Genomic DNA, 22,845 nt, shown 5'->3' with positions numbered 1-22,845 from the left:
TAAGTTCATTACATATTAACACGAGTAGCATATTGTTAAATGAAAAATACCTATATATTCCAAAACCAAAAAAGTTTAATGGTAGGAGTCGCACTGTTTTATATTCTTGCACATTTCTTTAATATCTGGCATAACAGAAGACATTATCTGTTTCTGCATTCAATCTGTTGTGATACCACATATTATAGAGCCATTGGAAAACTTCACCATATATTCATAAAAAAGGAGTGGAAAAAAGACTTACTCAAGTTCCTGGGAGGAAGACACCACACGGGTCAGGGAGCAGTATTTGCTCCAGGCATTGGGGCAGTCCAAGAGGGCTACTGGATTCGCGGGCCCCGCTCCCTTCCCGCCGGGCTCTGGGCCAAGGAGGCGCGGCCGGAGTCTCTGGAAGACCCTAGGCAGCCAGCCAAGGGCCTTGCGAGGAGCTGGATGGCGCGGATGGCGCGACCTCCCCGCGCGACCGTCACCCAGGACGGTGGCGAGCGCGGAGGGAGGAAGGATATTCTCCGCGAGCTGGGATAAGAGGCGTCCTCGGCCCAGGTGGCCCCGGTCAGCTCCTCCCGTCAACCCCGGCAGGCGGCCCAGTTTCTCCCCGCTCGGCTGCCCCTGCCCACCCGCCCCTCTAGGGAGCGCCCGTCGCCAGCGCCCTCAGAAGGAAGTAAGGAGGCGCCCGGCTTCCTGTAGGGTCCGGGCAGCGCGAGGGACCGGCGAGGGGCGGCAGCGGTGAGCTGGGTCCGGGCGGCGCCAGGGGCGGTCCCCCTTCCTCGGACGCTGGGGGCTTGCGGGGCGCGCCCGGGACTCCCTGAGCGCTAGGCCGCCGCGACCGCCTTCCCGCCCGGGTCAGACCCGGAGGACCTGTGTCTGTGTTTGGACCTGGGGTGAGAGAGAGGGCTCGCGGGGAGAAGTGGAGCGGGGAACCGGACAGGGAAGGTGAGGGGTGAACGAGCTGTTGGGAGAGCTTGAGGGGAGAAGGAGAGAATGAACTTGAGGGGAAAACTAGGGCGGGGGGTGAACTCGAGGGGGACCCCGGAGGAGGGAACGGGAAGGGTGAACGTGAGGGGCAGACTTGAGGGGAGATCTTGCGGGTGAACCCGAGGGCGGAACGCGAGGGATAGTGAGGGGGGATGTCGAGGCGGGAACTGAGGAATGAATTTGGGGAGGGAACCGGAGGCGTGAAACGGAAGGGAAACAGGAGGAGGGAACAGGAAGAGTGGACGTGAGGGGTGAAGGAAGATCTTGAGGCGTGAACTTGGGAAAGAAACGAAAGGAGACGACCTCGAAGGGTAAAGAGAGACGAGAACTGAGGGAGACTTGCAGGGGGACTGGAGGGCGGAGGCGCCGGGTCCAGCGGGTGCCGCCCCGGGTACCTGTGGCGCTCGCGGGCTGGGCGGCGCCGTCCACAGGTGGCGCCGAATCTGCCGGTCCCTGAAGCAACTGCGTTCTGGGTAACTTCTCGGAGCAAACAGGTTGCTGGAGCTGGGGTCCCTACAACCCCAAACGCACCTGTAAAGGAGTTTTTCTTTAAAGAAGAAAGAGCAGACAAGAAAAGTGTGATCATTACTGAGAAATAAACCTACCAGAAAAGGATGTCCTTTTAACTCTGCTCACCAACAGCCCTGCTCTGTCCTCCAAGTAGTTGCTAATTCGCACCTTGCTAATATTCCCCTTCCAGAAAGTTTTTAAAAAATTGTTATTGTTAGAATGGAAATTGTCCATAAGCCTTGAATTAACTGTTTCAAGGCCACTGAAACCTACCCACAAAAAAGCGTTTTTGAAAACTCAATCTTCATGGATTTTCTATTAACTAGTTGTACAGGTGCACTTAAAGTCTCGTAAGCACTTTTATAATTCATATGGATCTGATAGCTTGAGAGTTGTTTAATGCCAGCACATGAAATGAGGGGCTTTGCGTTCCTTGTTCGTTGTGTAAAAGTGCGAAAACAGTTACTGAGGATAAAACTATTAGTCTGCCCTTCTTCCTGGACGTTTCTAAGTTCAACTTCTGTTTATTTTCCCCAGATCCTCAGTGTTTACCCACATAAAGCCATGATCTTTTTGTTTTGGGTTACAGGCCCAGGGCCCCAGTGCAGCCTGAACACAGTATTCTAAATCCTGCTGTCTCCGCATCATTATGCGTTATTTTCAAGCTTTTCTAAAGGTAGGTGATAAAATTGACAAGTGTTCTGGATTTGCCAGGACCTACGTGCCAAGTTTTGACAGATAAATGGGAGTGCATTTTATTAATGCCATATTGATTTTTATCACATTATAAAAAATAATTATTTTTAAATGCAAAAATTTACAGATGCATAACCTTTCACAGATAACATGGTCTTCATGAATATATTGATGAGATGCCTAGCGTATGAAAAATTACCTTCATTTGTCTTAGTCATTTAAAATTATTATTTGGGAACACAAATGCAAACTAAAAGATTCAATTTGGTAATCTTTAATAGCAGCTTAGTATATATATGTGTGTGTGTAATATATATATATATATATATATATATATATAAATTTGGTCATGTCACATAATAGGATAGCATTATTTTGTCCTTTTTCGACTGCATCTTTACAGCCTAAATTTTGTTGCATATATTCTTTGAAAAATAATGTTTCTCTATCAGATCCAAAATATTTGAAGGCCCATTATTTGCTACAAGTGACTTTGATAAATAAATATTTGGAAGCTGAAATGCGCTTTAGAATGTATAGTTCTTTTATATAAAGTATATAAAGTTTTGGTGTAAAATGTTTATTATTTAAATAATTTCTTCATTGTCATTTCCAACTGTGTTTTCTTTTTCTTTTTACAAACAAGGATACTTTCAGTAGTTTTGTCTGGGAATTGATCATTTGAATGATTGTATCTAACAAAAAAACTCCCTTCCCCTCGTAATGGGAAACAAAATCAGTTATTCATTAGCGGGTAAATAGAAGATTTTTGATGAGCTTTCAAATTGATCCATAGACAATCACTTACCACTTTGTCGACACATAGGAAGTCAGGAACTTCAAGTTTGGAAGCATTACACTTTTGAACTAAAATCTCTATCATTGAACACTTAATTTCTGCCATGAACTTAAGCATTATGACCTTGAAAACTTTCTAATTTCAGTTTTCTTTTCTGAAATTATGGGTTACAGTAATGCTTTTCTAAAGGGTTTCTCCTGAGAATTAAATGATATACTGCATATAAAACTGTAAGCACAGTAGGTACCTGGATATATGGTAAGCAGTTAAAAAAAAAATAGCCACTGTTAATATCCATTTTTCCCGATATCTGATGGTGATTAGACAATGTAAATATGTTTATAGGCCATTTCTTGATTAAAAAATGCAAAACTTCATATAGAAGAAATGTGCTGATAGTTTCAAACTGAATTTGGCCTTCAGAAATGTTTTTTTGAGTCAGCTCAATACTTTAAAGTAATTGATTTACTTACCAATATTTTCAAATTAGTAAATTTTGTGTAAGTTCATGGAATCCTGGCTTCTCCTGAAAAAATGGAGGACCAGGCAAGACAGCTCCTACAACTGCTTATGGCAGAAGCCAGGATGAGCTGTCCACTTCGGATGGGGCATACATTCTCCACTTTGCCACACTGCTGTCAGCCTCTGCCTGTATTTCATCAAGATCTGCTTCACTCATGTATTTTACATCCCTCACTCCTGCAGACATTTGAGTTTATGATTTCTGACTCTGAAAATATCCCTTACTAACATGAACAGTTAATTGTGTGACTCACACAGTAACTGTCATCCTTTGAAAAGGAAAATAATCCTGTATTGCAATTTACAAAGTAGTTCCTCATAAAACTCAGGTGATACTTATATCAACTCTGAGAATTTGTTCAGACATGCATTATTGTCCCATATTACAGCTGTGGACATTGACTTACAGGTTTATAGTAAAAATAATGATCTGGTGACTTGAAGTTTTTGGGGATCTCACTAATACCACCTTTTAAAGATGGAGATTTTTTTTAAGGAAATTATAGCCTTTCTTTTGGTTCTAGCATTTATTTTGAGCAAGTACTTTTATCCCCATAATTATAAAGGGAGAAAATGAATGGTGGAGAACTGAATACATGTATAAAAGTACATAAGTACATTTTTTATTTCCCTCTCTGCAAAATATTTTTAAGCAAATTGAAGGGAACAAAACATTGCTTGTGGCTCATTCAAAACATAGCATACATATAACTGAATAAGGTCTGTTTTAAACTCTGCTGTCTGTTATTGGAAAGCTGGAAAGAATATGTGTACAGTTTATCTGCTCTGTAATTAAGCTAGACCAGATTTCTGTGACCAGTTAAGCTAGACCAATTCCCGTGTTTTAATGGTCTGTAAGAAAGGAGACACCCAAAACTTGTTTGGTGGTGCAGACTGGTGTTTTGCATGGGCAAGTTTAATTTTTTGTAGGTTTCCTTGAACAAGGGGGGCTTTATTTTATTATTTTTATAATCATCCCAGGAGAATAGAGTAAATTAGAATCAGGGATGCTGCATTTATGGGTGTAGTAACTGTGTATGGTCCTGTTGATTATGTGACTGTATATGAGAGAAGCTCAAACCAGTCTCACAGAGGCTGGGGGAAAGCATATAGACAAAGACAATAGCAGGTCCTGGGGCAGAAAAGGGTTTAATAATGTTCTAAGTCTGGTCAGAAGGTAATTGAGGCTGAAGTCACTGAGAGTGGTGAGAACACAGGAAAGTCAGAAATGGCCAGATCATTCAGGGTCTGGAGAACTTGGTAAAGAATGTGGATTTTGAAGGATATTTAGCAGGAAAATAAGATGATCTGATTTCTGTGTTGAGATCATCCTGGCTGCATTGTAGAGAGACACAAATTCTATAGCTGACAAGCTGAAACTCCAGTGTGTTTCTTCCATCACAGGCAGCAACTTTTTTTGAATCTGATGTAATCCTTATGTGATGCAGTGTAAGCAGCTTGATAGAAGTGGGTCCATAAGGGGAAGGATCTTTGAATAATATTCTACAAATATACATGACTAATGTTTATAAAAGTGAGACTTGTGATATTCAAATATTGCTTGGTTTTGAGTAAAGCCATCTGCTGCCTTCTTAGCATGTTGTATATCAATGAGGCAACTTGTATTTTCATAAAAAATGGTGCTCTCTGTATGTATTTTGGGAAAGTTAATGATTAAATTTATTGATATTTGCATTACTTTAGAATGAAAAATGTGCCTGTGTTCACTTATGACGATTATTACTAAGGTGGGTTTCTAGCTTTTTCCACAAATGGATTTGGTCATTATATATGAACTGTTCTGAGATACAGCACTTGGAGAGAATGATTTTTTTTGTTTAACTTATGTATTGTCCTTATTTGAGTTAAGAATTGTTTGAAATTAAAATATGAAGGCCCATGAATGCAATCATTTAAAGAAAAATAGCTTTTATTTTTGTTTTTTTCTTCTGTAATATTTCCAGGAAATTGTCCATCCAATCTGTTTTTACATTTATTAATATAAAATTATCTTTTTAATCTCTGCCCTAATTTGTTAGTCTTTTCATCTTTAATATTGCACATCTGTACCTTCTTTCTTGTTTTTTTTTTCTTGATCAATATTGACCAGGATCTTTCTATTTTAAAAAAATTATCTTTAAAGATCTATTATATTTATTAATCCCCTAGTCTGTCTTTTTCTTTTCCTATAATGTCTTTCTTTAATTTATACCCCTATTCTCTCCCCTTTCTCTACTTTCATTGGTTTTATATAATTTTAGCTTTTCTTACCTTCTAATGTAAACTTTGAGGCTATATATTTTCCTCTGCACACTACTTGAGTTGCTGGTTATGCATTTTGATAAGTAGAATTTTCGTTATTATTTAGTTCTAAGTCTATTTTAATTCATTATTCTATTTAGTTCATTATGTTTTCTCTTTGACTTTTGAATTGTTTAGTGCCTTTTTGAGGTATGCAATTGTATAGTTTTTTTTTTTTAAACAATGTAGCTTCTAATAGTTAATTTCTTACCTAAATGCATTGCAATCATATGTGCTCAGAGAGTGTATCTATTCTTTTTTGTATATTTCATATATATTCTGGCATATTCATTAAATTCTCCTTAATTATGTTGTTTAAATTTTATTTATGCTTACAAATATTTTTGTTTACTTATTCAAAAAATTACTGAGAAGGTGTGTTAAAATCTCCCATTAAAATTGTTAATTTCTTCCTTTATTTCTTTCAGCTTTTATTCGACATATTTTGGGGTTCTGTTTTGAGTTTTTATATTTTTTTGGTGAATTAAGTCTTTGATTACTATATAGTGGCTATCATACCTCTAATAAATATTTTTGCTTTAAAATATATTTTGTCTGATATTGAGCTAGCCACATCGCTTTCTTTCATTAACTATTATTACATGGTACCATTATCATAATTTTATTCTTTCTCTCTATTTAGGTTTTAGGTGGATGTATTGCAAATAGCCCCTAGCTACCAATTTCTGTCTTTTCACTGGTGAGTGTAGTTATAATTACTGTGTTACAGTTACAGATACAATTATTATGATTACTGGTATATTAATAATGATTTCCACACATTATTTTATGATTTTTATTTCTACTGCTTTTTCCATGTTTCCTTTGTTCTCCTTTCCTGAATTTTCCAATTGAATGACTTTTGTAAAATCAGACTTTTTTTCCTCTAGTATTTTGGAGACTATACATGGTAATTTAAGATTCTAGTGTTACAAGTATTTGACAGGCATATTTTTCTTTTAAAGTCTAAAGTTATTTCTAACTGCTTCCTGAACTATATAAGGAACTTAGAACATTTTAAGTCCTATTACATTTCCAGCTTTGATTATTACTGTTCAATCTTGTCCAACATAGCCCATTATTGTATCCTACAATTAGCTTAGATAGAATATACAGTTTCTTTGTTGTTTTTGATAATTTAGACCTTTCGTGCAGGATCATTGTCATTTTTGAAGCATGTCCTTTAGAAGTGCTCTTTCTCAGGGGTCAATGGTATTAAACTTTTTTTTTTTTCCTGAAAAATACCTTTATTTTGCCTTTCACCTTGAAAGATAGTTTTATGAGTACTTTTGTTAATTCCAGATTAACAAGTATTTTCTTTTAGAGTTTTGAATATATTGTGCTACTGTCTTCTTTGGAAAAATCAGCAATTATTCCAATTATTTTCCTCTGTATGTAATAACTCTTTTCTATCTGGTTGACTTTAAGAGCTTCTTTTTGTCTTTGGTGCTCTTTGGTTTCATTGTGGTGTATATAGATATGGATTTCTTTTTATTTATCTTATTCAAATGTTTCTGAAAAGGACTGTTCATACCTCTAACCTGTTTTGGAAACCTCTCAGTCATTATTGATTGCCTTTTCCTCATTCTCTTATTTTCTTCTCAAATTCTGATTAGATTTGTATTAAGCTGAATCAGTCAAGAACAGGGTTAATGCCATATATATAGTTCAACAGAAGGAATTTAATGTGGAGAATTAGTTACAAATGTTTGTCACATCTGAAAGTCAAATAGGGGATAATGAGGCAATTTAAAAGTTAACAGTAGCAAAAATACTGTTGTCACTTCTCAGGCTGCAGGAGGTAGTCTTAGCAGAACCCAGAATCTGAGGATACCTAGAACCTGGCAGTTTCTGTCTTATAGGATTAGGGACCACAGAGAGACACAGTAACTGATGGAGAAATCTTCATAGAAAGCAAAGAAAGCAGAGGAAAAATATTTTGGTTTCTCCCTTCTTCCTACTTGGGACTCATTGGCAGAATCTCTCAAGGCAGGAAGCCAGTTGGACAAGGAGTATAGAAAATACAGTTTTGAGCTGTCAGTCCCCAAGATTCAGGGGATGGATGATCATGCATGGATCTCAGAGCAACCTGATCATCCCATTCTCCTTTCTATATCTTTTATCTTGGCTTTCACATTTTCTATTATTTTGATCCCCTGTATTACATTCTGGGTAATTATATTGCTGTGGTAAAACATACATTACATACAATTTACCTTTTAAACTATTTTTAAATGTGCAATTTAGTGGTATTAGGTACAGTCACATTGTTGCCCAACCATTAACACCATCCATCTCCAGAAATTTTTTGTTTTCCCCAAACTGAAACTCTGCCTTATACAATAATTCCTGTTCTCTCTCCCGCTAGCTGCTAACAACCACAATTCTACTTTTTGTCTTTGAATTTGACCATTCTAGACACCTCATATGAGTGGAATCCTACAGTATTTCCCTTTGCAACTGGCTTATTTTGCTCAACATAACGTCCTCTAGGCTCATCCATCTCATATGTGTTATAGCATGTGTCAAGTTTCCTTCCTTTTTAAGGTTGAATACTATTAATATTTCTTTCATTTTTTTTTTTGAGACTGAGTCTTGCTGTCACCCAGGCTCTAATGCAGTGGTGCCATCTCAGCTCACTGCAACCTCTGCCTCCTGGGTTCAAGTGATTCCCCTGCCTCAGCCTCCTGAGTATCTGGGACTACAGGCATGTGCCATCACACCCGACTAATTTTTGTATTTTTAATAGAGATAGGGTTTTGCCATGTCAGTCAGGCTAGTCCTGAACTCCCCACCTCAAGTGATCCACCTGCCTCCACCTCCCAAAGTGCTGGGATTACAGGTGTGAGCCACCATGCCCAGCCAAATAATATTTCATTTGTAGGTGTACACAACATTTTGTTTCCCCATCTGTGAGTGGACATGTAGGTTGTTTCTGTCTTTGGCTATTGTGAATAATATTGTCATTTATGTGGGTGTACAAATATCTCTTTGAGCCCTTGATTGAATTCTTTGAGTTATATTCAAGAGGTGAAATTTATATCCTACGGGAATTCTGTATTTACTTTTGTGATGAACTGCCATACTATTTTCCACAGCAACTTCAATATCTTATATTCCTGCTAGCAATGCACAAGAGTTCCAATTGCTCTACAACATTAACAACACTTAAATTGCTTTCTAGGTTTCTTTTTTACTAAATAGTAACCTTCTAATGGGCGTGAAGTGGTATCTCATTGTGACTATTTGATTTGCATTTCCCTAATTATTAGTCATGTTGTACATCATTTCATATGCTCATTGACCATTTGTATATATTATTTGGAAAAACTTCTAGTCAAACATTTGCTCATTTTTTGATTGGGTTGTTTATTGTTTGAGTTGTAGGAATTATTTATATATTCTGGATGTTAACCCTTTATCAGATACATGATTTGCAAATGTTTTTTCTCATTGTGGAGATTGTCTTTTCACTCCATTGTTGATGTTTTGTACATCCCTTGATATACAAAAGGTTTTGGTTCTTACCAAGTCCAATTTATGTATTTTTTTCTCTTCTGCCTGTGCTTTTGGTGTTATATCCAAGAAATCATTGTCAAATCCGTTTTCATGAAGTTTACCCTTACGTTTTCTTCCAAGTGCTTTATTATTTTAGCTCTTATGTTTGTCTTTGATCTATTTTGAGTTAATTTTTATATATGATCTAACAGGAATGTTCTTTTGCATGTAGATATGCAGTTTTCCCACCCTCATTTGTTAATAAGACTGTTTGTTCTCTATTGTTGGAAATCATTTGACTGTATTTCTGGGCTATTTCACTCTGTTTGTCTATATATGTACCAGTACCACAATGATTTGATTACTGTAGCATTGTAGTAAGTGTTGAGATCAGGAAATATAAAACCTCCAACTTTGTTCTTCTTTACAAGATTACTGGAAATCCTTTGGAATTCCATATGAATTTTAGGATGTATTTATTTCTATTTCTGCAAAAAAAATTCATTGGGATTTTGATAGCAATTGCACTGAATTTATAGATCCCTTTGGTTAATATTGACATTTAACCAATATTAAGTCTTCCAATCCATGAACACAGATATCTTTCCATTTATTTGTGTGTTCTTTAATTGCTTTAAGCAGTGTTTGTAGTTTTTAGTACACTAGTCTTTCATCTCCTTGGTTAAGTTTATTCCTAAGTATTTTATTCTTTTTGATTCTATTGTAGATGAAATTGTTTTCCAATTTCTTTTTCTGGCTCTTCGTTGTTAGTGTACAGAAATGTAACAGATTTTTGCATGTTTGTTTTGTATCCTGCAGCTTTGCTGAATTCATTAATTAGTTCTAGCGTGTGTGTGTGTGTGTGTGTGTGAGAGAGAGAGAGAGAGAGAGAGAGAAAGGGGGGAGAGAGAGAGAGAGAGAGAGAGATTTTTTAGGATAAAATCAAATAGTCCTGAATAGAGATAATTTTAATTCTTTCTTTCCAGTCTGAATGTTTTTATTTATGTTTCTTGCCTGATTGCTCTCGCTGGGATTTCCAGTACTATGTTGAATAGAAATGGTAAAAGTGGGCATTTTTGTCTTGTTCCTGATCTTAGGGAAGAAGCTTTTAATCTTGCACCATTGAATATAATGTTAGCTATGGGCTTTTTATAAATGGTTATTATGTCAAGGCAGTTTTCTTCTATTTTTAGTTTGTTGAGTGTTTTAATTTTGAAAGGGTGTTAAATTTTGTCAAATGCTTTTGCTGCATCAACTTATATGATCATGTGCCTTTTCCCCTTTCTTCTGTTACATTGATTGCTTTTCATATGTTGAATTATTCTTGTATTCTAGAAATAAATCTCCCTTGGTCATGGTGTATGATCCTTTTAATATGCTGTTGAAGTTAGTTTGCCAGTATTCTGTTGAGCATTTTTGCATTAATGTTCATAGAGATATTCAACTGCAGTTTTCTTCTCTTATAGTGCCGTTGTCTGGTTTTGGTGTCAGGATAATGGTGGCCTTATAGAATGAGTTAGGAAGTGTTCCCTCTTGGCCGGGCGGGGTGGCTCATGTCTGTAATCCCAGCACTTTGGGAGGCCAAGGCGGGTGGATCACCTGAGGTCAGGAGTTCAAGGAAGTGTTCCCTCTTTGTTTGTGTCCTCTCTCCTAGTAAATCTGCTTAAAGGTTTGTCAATTTTGTTGACCTGTTGAAGAATCAACTTATGGTTTTGTTGATTTTCTCTATACTTTTGTTCTCTATTTTATTTATCTCTGCTGCATCTTTATTATTCCTACTTTTTGCTACCTTTAGGTTCAATTTGCTCCTCCTCTTCTTGTTCCTTAAAGTGTAAAGTTACATCATTGATTTGATATTTTTCTTTCTTTTTAAATTTAAGCTTTTAGAGTAACAAATTTATCTCTTAGCAGTACTTTCACTGCATTCTGTAAGTTTTACTATGTGGTATTTTTATCTTCATTGGATTCAAGATATTTTCAGTTTTCTCTCGTAACTTCTTGTATAACTTATTGGTTGTTTAATTGTGTACTGTTTAATTTCTATGTATTTGTGGATTTTCCAGTCTTCTATTTTCATTACATTTTGATCAGAAAGGATGCTTAGCATACTTCAGTCCCTTTAAATTCATTAAGGCTTGTATTACAGTCTAACACATAATCTATCCTGAAGGATGTTCCTGTGCACTTGAGAAAAAATGTGTATTCTGTCATTATTAGGTGCAGCATTTTATATATGTCTGTTAGATCCAATTGGTCTATAGTGTAAATCATGTCCTTTATTTCTGATTTTCTGTCTCATTCTTCTATCCATTATTGTGGATATTGAAGTCTTCTACTATTATTGTACAGCTATTTTCCCCTTTAGTTCTGTCAGTGTTTGTTCATATATTTTGGAGCTCTGAATTTTGGTGTACATGTTTATAATTGTTATGTCTTCTTGGCAAATTGACCATTTTATCATTATTCCATCTATGGCTTAAAGTCTTTAGTAGATAGCATATAGTTGTATCAGGTATGTTTCTTTCTAAAATTAATTCTGCTGATCTGTTTTTCGATTGGAGAGTTTAATCCATTTACATTTAAAACACCAATAGGGAAGAACTTACTATTATCATTTTTTTGGTTGTTTTTTGATGTTATAACATTTTTATTACCCATTTCCTCTAATACTTTCTCCCTTTGTATTTAGTGTATATTTTGTAATGACATATCTTGATTCTTTCATTTCCTTTTGTGTATGTGTGTGTGTACACACACACACACACACACACACACACACACACACACACACACACACATATATTTGGGATGCAGTCTCACTCTGTTGCCCAGGCTGGAGTGCAGTGGCACAAGCTCAGTTCACTGCAACCTCCACCTTCCAGGTTCAAGCAATCCTCCTTCCTCAGCCCCTGTAGCAGCTGGGATTACAGGCATGCAGCATCATGCCTGGCTAATTTTTGTATTTTTAGTAGAGATGGGGTTTCACCATGTCAGCCAGGCTGATCTTTTTTTTTTTTTTTTTTTTTTGAGACGGAGTTTCGCTCTTGTTACCCAGGCCGGAGTGCAATGGCATGATCTCAGCTCACCGCAACCTCCGCCTCCTGGGTTCAGGCAATTCTCCTGCCTCAGCCTCCTGAGTAGCTGGGATTACAGGCACGCGCCACCATGCCCAGCTAATTTTTTGTAGTTTTAGTAGAGACGGGGTTTCACCATGTTGACCAGGATGGTCTCGATCTCTTGACCTCGTGATCCACCCGCCTCGGCCTCCCAAAGTGCTGGGATTACAGGCTTGAGCCACCGCGCCCGGCAGCCAGGCTGATCTTGAACTCTTGACCTCAGGTGGTCCACCTGCCTCAGCCTCCCAAAGTGCTGGTATTACAGGTGTGAACCACCACACCCAGCCCCTTTTGTGTATATTTTATAGGTATTTTCTTTGTGGTTGCCATGGGGATTAGATATAATATTCTGAAATTATAGCAATTTATTTTAAACTGATACCAACTTAACTCAATTGCTTATAAAAATTTGACTCCTTTATAGCTCCCCCCAACATTTTATGTTATTGATGTCACAAATTACATTTTATATATTGTATCCCCACTTAACACAGATTTATCACTACTTTTATGCATTTGTGTTTGAAATTCAAGATAAAAAAAAGTGGCATTAACTAAAATTACAGTGCTACTGGGTTTTATAATTTTTCACATAATTACTTTTACTGGAGAACTTTACATTTTCATAAGACTTCAAAATACTGTCTAGCATCCATTCATTTCAATCTGAAGGGCTCCATTTATCATTTCTTGTAGGACAGATATTATTGTAATGAACTCTCTCCATTTTTGTTTATCTGGGAACAAAAGTTAATTTGTCCTCCTTTTTGAAGAATAGTTTGTCAGATATAGAATTCTCAGTGGACAGGTTTTTATCTTTTAACACATTAAATATGTTATCCCTCTGCATTCTGGCTTGCAATATTTCTGCTGAGAAATTCACTGATAATCTAGAGAGTCCCTTGTATGTGATGAGTTGTTTTTCTCTTGCTGCTTTCAAGTTTTCTTTTTTTGTCTTTGTCTTTTGACAGCTTGATTATAATGTATTGGCATGGATTTCCTTGGATTTGCCTTGCAATTCACTCAACATCTGGGATTTGTAGATGCATGCCTTTCCTTAAATCCTCGAAGTTTGCAGCCATTATTTCTTCAAAAGCTCTCTTCCGCCTTCTCTTTCTCTTCTTCTTTAATACTCATAATGTATATATTGGTATTGTTGATAGTGTTCTATATGTCCCTTAGGCTCTGTTTTCCTTCATTTTTTTTTTTGGCCCTTCAGATTATAATTACAAGTAATTTGTCTTCAAATTCAGTGATACTTTCTTCTGCCTATTCAAGTCTGCTCTTGAACTGCTTTAATGAGATTTTCAATTCAGTTATTTTATTTTTTATATCCAGAATTTCCATTTGATACTGTTTAATAAATTTATCTGATTTTGTATAGCCTGTCTTCTTATAGATACTTTCACATAGTCCCTCTATCTCTATTCTCTGAAAAAAATTGCATAAGATAGTATTATTTCTTTTAAAAATATTTGATGAAATTGATTGTTGAAATCGTTTGAAATTTTTCTATGTATTCTTTTCTATTCATGTCTGCTTAATATTCACCAGATATTTATGGACTGCCTACTATGTGTCAGGCATGGTTTTAAAGTCTTTGAAGTACATCAGTGAAAAAAACAGGATAAACATTTCAGGCCTCATGAGGATTACATTCTGGTAGTGGAGAAAATAAATTTAAAAAATTATAATTATAGGAAATTATGTAGAGTGTTAGGAAGTGATAATTTTTATCAAAATAGAGCAGAGTAAGTGAGACCAGGAGTTGGGAAGCAGAATGGGATGTAGGAAGTCAGATTGGGATTTTAAGTAAGATGGTCAGGGTAGGACTTATTGGGAGGGTGATGGCTAATGTAAGACTTGAAGGAAGTGAGAATGTGAGCCATGTCAACATCTAGAGAAAGAGCATTCTAGGTAGAGGGAACACAGATGATCCAATGGAGGATCAGCCCTCCTATGTTTTAGAATGATCATGAAGCCAGTTTGGTTATTTTATTAAAGAATATTTAAGTGCATGTTTACAAAACAAGCAGAAAAGTTGTTGAGATGAATGTGAAGATCCTGAAGTAAGATACATTTATTATATTATAATCATTTTTTCTATCTTTAAAAAAACCCAAAAGCTCAATATATAATAAATCTATTCAAATAGATGAGTATTCATTTTAGAACTTCAGCTTTGTAAGTACCTTTTCAGATTTATGGTAAATACACATATCAAAATATGGTAAATATAAATGTTGAAGATAATTATTTGGCTTACATGATCATATAACTAAGAACTTAATTATATGTTTTTAATTTTATAGGCTAGAGAATTGCTTTTAATTCTGTGCATTCTAAAGGATTAGGAAAAATACATGAACGTTCATTTTTATGTCAAATGCAATTTACTGTAGTTATTAAGTAATTAGTTGTTAAGTAGCTGTCACATTCTATTTCATTCTTAAAGAATACACAACTTTGTATGGAAAAAATATAGTTTAGTAGTCAGGAGACTTGATTCTAGTCTAAGTCTTGAAATTCTGTAATGTATTATTTTGAAGCAGTCATTTTAAATGGCTTCATTTTACCTATGTGCTGGGAGTTTTGTTTATTTGCTTTATGTGAAACATGACTAGGTGTATTCTGTTTTCAAAATGCCTTGTTTTTGTCATTTTGTGATTGTTGTTTCTTAATGTTTTACAATATATTGATGCACTGCTTTAAATATTTGTCTGATTGAGAACTGTTAAAGAAAAAATTGCAGTTTAGACAAATTCCTCCTTATTTTTAGTCCACCTCAGATATTTTCCTGATCACTTCAGAATTTTCTCTGAATCTTTTCCTGATCACTTCAGAATTAATTGATTTTCACCTGGGCGATTATAGCACTTTATGCATGTTCTTGTTATCACTTTTTATAATATGTTATAGTTACATGTTTATTAATCCATCCATGAGTTTTCTTTGTGTTTTTCAAACTCATCAGAATACATTGTACATATTTGTTGTTCAGTCATTTTTTTCATTGAATTTTTATGTCTGTATTGAAAAATCAACAGTTGACTCCTAAGGGTTAATATATCAGAAATGAAGATTGTGTTCAATAACATTACAGCTTGAAAGGCAATATTCTATTTAATGAATGTTTCTCTTGATTGACAAATCCTATTTCAGACCTTTAACGAGATTTAATTTGATCTTTTGGTCTAACGTTTATATTACAGAGATGGCATAAATGCTTATTTGCATGCCTCAAGTTGATGTAAGAAGTAGTTATTTTGTCACTGATTATGAGATTGTTAAAGAGGATGATTATTACTGATTACCTCTTTGCATTTTGGATCAAAGGCATGAATTTCCTAAAGATTAAGTGTTCTAAGAACTATTCAAAAGTATGTTTTTATATGGTAATATAATTTTTAGCAGGCATTCATAGCCATTTACTAGATAATGTGCCCTAAAGTATAATTAATCAGAATATGCCCTTTATTGTGTTTTGGATTTTCATATTCTTTTCAGTTCTCCCTAAACCTTATTTCTCTTCCTAACTTAAAAAAAAAAGTATTTTTTGAAGAACCCTATTTATTCATTTATTCAACAGCTAGATATTTAACATTTACTATATGCTCCAGGCACAGAATTAGGCCAAATCTATTATTAGATTTGAAAGTGAACAAGATAGATTAGGTCTCCACTGTCAGAATTAACAATGAACAAATAAACATTTGCCCATTTAGCCAATATTTACTGATTGCCTACCATGTGCCAGGCATTGTTCTGGGAATTGTGGGTACAGTCATAAAATAACAAAGTCCATGCCCTTGTGTAGCTTATATTCTAACAAAAGAATAACAGGATAAGTGGAGAAGGCTAACTTTATGAAGGTTGGTCAGGGAAGGCCTTTCTAGGAAATTGACATTTGAGCTGAGATCTACAGGACAAGAGGGAACCAAAGGAAAAGGCTATTTGAGGACAAACAATTACCCCAGATAGTAGTGAACTAATTATATTTGACACACATTGGTTTGTAGCTTTTAAGGTCAGAATATTAAGGATTATTTATTATTCCTTCCATTTTTCAATTAATTATGAAGTACAGGCATCATTTGTAAAGTTTGATAGGAGAGGGTAAACAGCAAAGGGAACAATTTGTGGAGAAACAAATTTGAGGAAAGATATCACTGTGAAATAGTAACTCTAGAGAACAGGGAATATACAAACAGCAAAAGCGCAGTAGGGTTGCTGGGCAGGGTTGAGGGTCTATTTGTCAGTTTGTTATCCTGAATTTTCACTGAAACTAGTCAACATGGTTGTATGGTTTTATCAGTTATGGGCACAGCTGTGAAAATGATGTAGTATTTAACCAGAGTTGTTTTCCCCCTCCAGGAGAATATGATGGAAAAATTAAGGAACAAGAGTGTTAAGGGCATTTGTAAAGACATCACAATAATACAAGGCTTGAAGTCTATCCTGGGGAAGGAGAAATGAGCAGGGAGTGAAAAATTAAGAGGGTTGATGGGCTTAAAGAAAATTGAGGATCAGTGGATTGGTGATGTGAACACAGCTGAAAGTTATGAGTGTGGCCAGACAAGTGAATTTCATAGGCTAATATGAAATATTAATATATATTGAAAAAAGTGGTTTTGTATAGATAATTTAAAAATGTGACGGCTACTAGAGGTGCTAAGAGCACTTTCCTTTCTTTTATTATTCTCACCCTTTTTTGTAGTTTTATAGAAATCGTGTAATATAATATAGGGAGAATACAGAAAAGAGCATTGTTTGGAAGTCAAGAAAAGGTAAAATATCCTTTATGAAATCACTTGACCTCATTGACCTATTCTTTTAATTAATTGACAAATAAATTATTTCAACAGTATGCCAGGTGTTGGGTATACAGTGAAGATATCAGATACATAAATGCTATCTGATTTATAATCACAATAACAGTACTAGTGATGATATCAGATAGTGATAATATTGATGATGATATTAATAAATGACCTAATTGGCCATATGCTTTTAATTAATTTATTAATCATTTTATCACTGTGCCAGATGCTGGGCATACAGAAATGCTGTCAGATAACAGCAGCGCAGAGTGCAGTTGGAGTACCAAGGTGGGGTATGCAACCCAGATGGGGTGGAGAGTAGTCACACTTGGATGAAGTGGTATCCAAGCTGAGATGTGAAAGATAAGTAGGTTTTGGAATTTGGCAAAGAAGCCTCAGGCAGATGGGGTCAGAAATAGTATATATTAAGGTCCTCAAGAAAGAAATGCCCTGAGGCATCCAGATTAGCTGAATCATAGTGTATGAGAGAAGAGGCTGGAACATTAAGGAAAGACCATATTTTAAAGAACGTGGTAGGTTATGTTAAGGAAATTTCCTCCTAAAGGCCATGTAGAGGACTCATTATCGAGTTTTTACATAGAGAAGTAATATAAAACATGATCATTTATAATGTATAAGATCTGCTTAAATGAGGAAGTTGAATTTTATCATCTCTAAGTTCATTCTAAAATTATTTGATTTGTTGTGATACTTAATATAAAGAAGAAAATCAAAATTATATAAATATCTTATTTTAATCTAAAAAGAATTAATAGCAATGAAGAGACTAGATTGGACATAGAAGTAAAGTCCTGCTTACAAAGCATTATTAAACTCATATTAATGTTTGCAAATGAGAATTGAAATTCAAATTTCTTATGACTCTGAAATATGTTTGGTTACTGTTGAATATTTTCTACCATATCAGTGAAAATATTAGGTAATTCCCCATGGGTTTGTGTGTGCCATTTGATATCCTCAGTCAAATGTAGATGAAACTGTACTTCTTATCTCCAGGTATTTAAACCTTTGAGATGTTTCCATTAATTGGAAAAACAATCATCTTTGATAACTTTCCCGATCCTTCTGATACATGGGAAATCACTGACACAATTGGCAAAGGAACTTACGGGAAAGTTTTTAAAGTATTGAATAAGAAAAATGGCCAAAAAGCAGCAGTCAAAATTCTGGATCCCATTCATGTAAGTCATATTTTTTTCTTCTAATTAGCTTTATTTTTATTTATATTAAACGCTTAAAAAGACTGTATTTTATCTTGATTTATTCATCACAATAGCAGTCTAAAATAAGTTACAATTTAAAAATAAATGTAAAAGAAATGCCTACTTGTTTGATTTTCCAAGTTTCTGTGCTTAATACATGTAATAAGGCACAGTAAGTACTTGATGAATAAATGCTTAAACGAATAAGCACACAAAAATTGCTGCTCTCAACAGACAATATTATTGAGGTTGACTCAATATTATTTTAGACATAAAAATTGTATAGATACAAACTCAGGGGTCTAGAAGACCTTTGTAAACATACAAACTCAGGGGTCTAGAAGTAATCCTAAGTATGTCATCTTAACCTTATCTTCTTTTTGTCCTGCATTTATTTAGGCTTCAGGAAGTATTTCTCTTAGACCAAACTAAAGAGGATTTTTTAAAACTTAATTTATTTCATAGAAGGAAAATTAATTTTCAGGTTTGCTTAAATGTTTCCAAAGCAGACATGGTATGGATATATAATCAGGGCAAAGTTCCTCATTATGAAAAATTAAATTTCATGTTCAGCTCTGCTGGTCTCATGTGAGGCCACAATGAGGGGGTCCCCATATGCTTTTTTTTTTTTTTTTTTTTTGATTATAGTAATAAGGGAAACTGCCACACCTTTTCTCTGCTGTAAATAGCATGAGACTACTGAGATTCTGTTTTGTGTTCATGAGAGCTGGCAGTTTCAGAATATCTTCAGGTTGCTGGGAGACACCTGTCTCTACCATAGCACATGGGTGAACCAGAATGAGCTCAGCAATCACATGCTCCCCAACATCTGTTGAAAACAATTTCTTTGATTGAAGGACTCTTGCACACATGATGGGAACATGTCATGATGGAAATGATGATATGTGTGCAGAGAGGGTATCAGAGCCGGTAGGACCTTGTTACAGTTCATCTACTAACTGTGGGATGCTGCAAAAGGTCTCTGAGTTTCCATTTGTTCATTTTAGGGTTGCTGTTTCTTTTTTTGACAGTTTATTTCTGCTAAACCCATCATAACTACACTGTTCCATATTACTTTGAGCAGAGGAAAAAGGTAGGGGAGGTTTATTTTAAAGTAATAAATTAAATACACTGGAGGAAAAAAAAATGAGACTTAGCATGCCTAGGCTTAACTGGTGCTGAATGTCTTCACATTCTCTTGGAAACTTCTAAACATTTAAACTGAAGGAAGAGAGTCATAAGCTAAGTTCTACCAAAGTGACTGTACCTCTTTCCTCTAGCCTTTGCATTAGGGATTCAGCTGTGTGGCAGCACGGAAAGAAATTTGGCCCAATCACATTGTCTGACCCCATAGTGTATCTCTCTCGTTCCCTTCCTTCTTAATGGAGAAGAACAAATGGCTTATAATCTATGTAACCACTATTCTTTCATAGTTTACTCATGCATAGTATATCTACAAACCTTTTGAGTCATACTTAGTACTATTTAATGAAATATTGATTTCATAACTATAGCAATTTATTCTTTTGCTTTCATTCTTGTCACAGTACGAATATATTTTTCTAAGAATTATTTATTTACTCTTCATCATGTCACGTCAAAAGAAAAAAGATTTATAACCAAGAGATTATAGCATCCAAATATCTTTCAAAGATTAGCCTATTTTAAATTCAAGGAGTCTTACTATTACATATTTTTAATCAGTGATTTTTTTTTTCAAGAGGGGGGTTGAATGAGTAAGATGAGAAGGTAGTAGTTTTGGAGTCTGTATCTGGATTTTACACTAACCAGCTCTGGCTGCAACTTCTCAGGACTTGACTTTATTCCTTTAAAAATTAGAGCTTATATATAAATTCTACTTCTGTGATTCCATGATTCTGTAATAAAACAACGTATACATTACATGTCACTATAAAAGCAATATTAATAAGGCTTTCTCTTATTTATTACTCTGGGAATTGTTTCATTTATGTGATTTTCTAGAAACATGACTAAGTGGCTTTCATTCTTATTAATAAGATAGCAACCTGTTCTTTTGGTGAATGGACCTTTAGTTCATTAAAGGTTTTGTGCAATCTTTTATAACTTAATTCCATTTTAGATTTTTGAAAAAGTGGGAATTTATTGTTTGTATGACTGATTTTTGGATAGCTTCTAAATACCCTCTTTTCCGAAGAAACAAAATGAACCAGATTTCCAGTCCTAAAGTTTATTATTTCAGATCAATGGCTTTGCCATTGTAACAAAGTTAATAGTACAAAAAAGAAAAATCATCTGGAGTAGCTCTCCATAAATGTTTATTTATAATTGCATATAAAAATAACTTTTTCTTTAACCCTTTCAAAATGTGATTAAAATAACTAGAGATTCACTTGATTAGCATGAAAATCACAATTTCTCCCCTTAAATAACGTAACGAGAAATTACAATACATAATACTAAGCACAGTAAAAACTATTATGACCTTCTTGACAAAATGAAATTCTATATTTGATATTCTGTAATCTATTTCTTTGAAATTACTCATGTTTTTCTCACAATTCTCTTCTTATGACTTCTTGAAACTAGGATATTGATGAAGAGATTGAAGCAGAATATAACATCTTAAAATCTCTTTCTGACCACCCTAATGTGGTTAGATTCTATGGGATATATTTTAAGAAGGATAAAGTAAATGGAGACAAGCTGTGGTTGGTTCTTGAGGTAAGTGTTTCAGCATTATTTGCATGGGTGGAAACTTACAGTGCTTACTTTGTTTCATATATATGTGATTTTCTAGAAACATGACTAAGTGGCTCATCTTATTTTTGTTTCACTCTGAAATGACTTAATATACTAGTTATGTAACACTGATACCATATAAACAATTCTGGTAAGTTCCTGACCACAAATGTTGTGCCTAGTTTTGGCCTTGCTCTCTTAAGAAACATATCAGAAAATTGAAGGAAAGCCACAAAGACTATTAAATATTAAAAGGAAATAACTCCACAATGAAAGACTAAAGAAACAAACTATTTTTCCCACAGAAAAACAAGTTAAAAGGGATTTCATTATAATATTTATTTATTCATCTATATTTTGTTTTGTTAACATGTGATGAGGCTCTGTGCCAGGTGCTAGGATATAAGAGAAAATTAAGGTGAGGCTTCATTACGTAAAAATAGTGAGCTATGATTTTCTTTTTCTGTCTTTTTTGAATGCTAATGACTTAAGCTATAGAACCAGGTATTTATATTTATAGGGAAGAAAACTTATTTAAAACGGTGTTGATACCGAGTAAGTTGCCAAAAGGAAGCTGTAGAGTCGGCCTTTTCCAATCCTGAAAAAGTTTTCTTATACTTTAGCAATCCTTTCTAAGGCAGGATACTAGCAGGTTCCTCACTAAGGTGACTGCCAGTCTCAGAATAATTCCATATTTCTGATTTTCATTGAATATTATACAAGTGAGGTAAACATTATTTCTAATAAATTCTATTAGAATTTTTTAAAGTTGCTTTTATCAAATTCAGGGACAGTAGATACCTTTATTTGACAACTATAACAGCATATATTTATTGTGTTCATTATTATTTTATAAGCATTTGAGTATTTTCTTTTTGAATGTTCCCTTGATTTTCCTGAAGTGGCATTGTCTCAGTCCATTTGTACTGCTGTAACAAAAATCGACACACTGAGTAATTCATAAAGAATAGAAATTTATTCCTTACAGTTTTGGAGGCTGAAAGTCTGAGATCCAGGAACCATCAGGTTCAGTTGTTTGGTGAGGCCTGTTCACCTCCAAGATGGCACCTTGTTGCTATATGCTCTGGAGAGAAGAAATGCTGTGTTCTCACATGGCAGAAGGCAAGGGAGCCCAACACTGTGTGGAGCCTATTTTTAATAAGGCTCTTAAAACCCCATTCACAAGAAAGAAGCCCTGATGGCCTACCTCCCTCTTAAAAATCCCACCTCTTAATAATATCACATTCACCATTAAGTTTCAACACATGAATTTTGGAGGGGACACAGCCAAAGTGTAATAGGCATAGTAATCATGTGTAAATTATATTAAGACTTTATATTCAGATTTTTCCATTATGTTTTTTGTTTGTTTGTTTTTTGAGACAGAGTCTTGCTCTGTCGCTTGGGCTGGAGTGCAGTGGCACGATCTCACTGCAACCTCCACCTCCCAGGTTTAAGCAATTCTCCTCCTCAGCCTCCGGAGCAGCTGGGATTACAAGCGCATGCCACCACACTCAGCTAATTTTTTGTATTTTTAGTAAAGACAGGGTTTTGCCATCTTGGCCAGGCTGGTCTGGAACTCCTGATTTGTGATCCATCTGCCTCGGACTCCCAAAGTGCTGGGATTATAGGTGTGAGCCACCATGACTGGCAATGTTCTTTTT

The 22,845-nt window shown here is 35.3% G+C and overlaps 1 protein-coding gene across 4 annotated transcripts in view; it reads left to right on the top strand.

Moving 5' to 3' along the window:
- The first annotated feature begins 553 nt into the window (after nt 1-553).
- The window catches only part of MYO3A (myosin IIIA), a 239,557-nt gene continuing 217,265 nt past the window's right edge, over nt 554-22,845 (top strand). For 2 of the 4 annotated variants that reach the window (XM_017535518.2, XM_017535516.2), the window contains exons 1-4: nt 709-881; nt 2,075-2,161; nt 18,255-18,439; nt 21,029-21,163. In XM_017535518.2, the coding sequence (XP_017391007.1) occupies nt 18,272-18,439; nt 21,029-21,163 (303 nt within the window). In that variant the 5' untranslated portion in view covers nt 709-881; nt 2,075-2,161; nt 18,255-18,271. Of the gene's footprint in view, nt 662-708; nt 882-2,074; nt 2,162-6,446; nt 6,504-18,254; nt 18,440-21,028; nt 21,164-22,845 lie in introns of those variants that run through there. The other 2 variants (XM_017535517.2, XM_037740961.1) reach the window with 2 other exon arrangements.

The sequence above is a fragment of the Cebus imitator genome, unplaced genomic scaffold (assembly GCF_001604975.1).
Source record: "Cebus imitator isolate Cc_AM_T3 unplaced genomic scaffold, Cebus_imitator-1.0 Scaffold92, whole genome shotgun sequence".
NCBI lineage: Eukaryota > Metazoa > Chordata > Mammalia > Primates > Cebidae > Cebus > Cebus imitator.
This window is presented reverse-complemented; position numbering and strand designations above follow the sequence as displayed.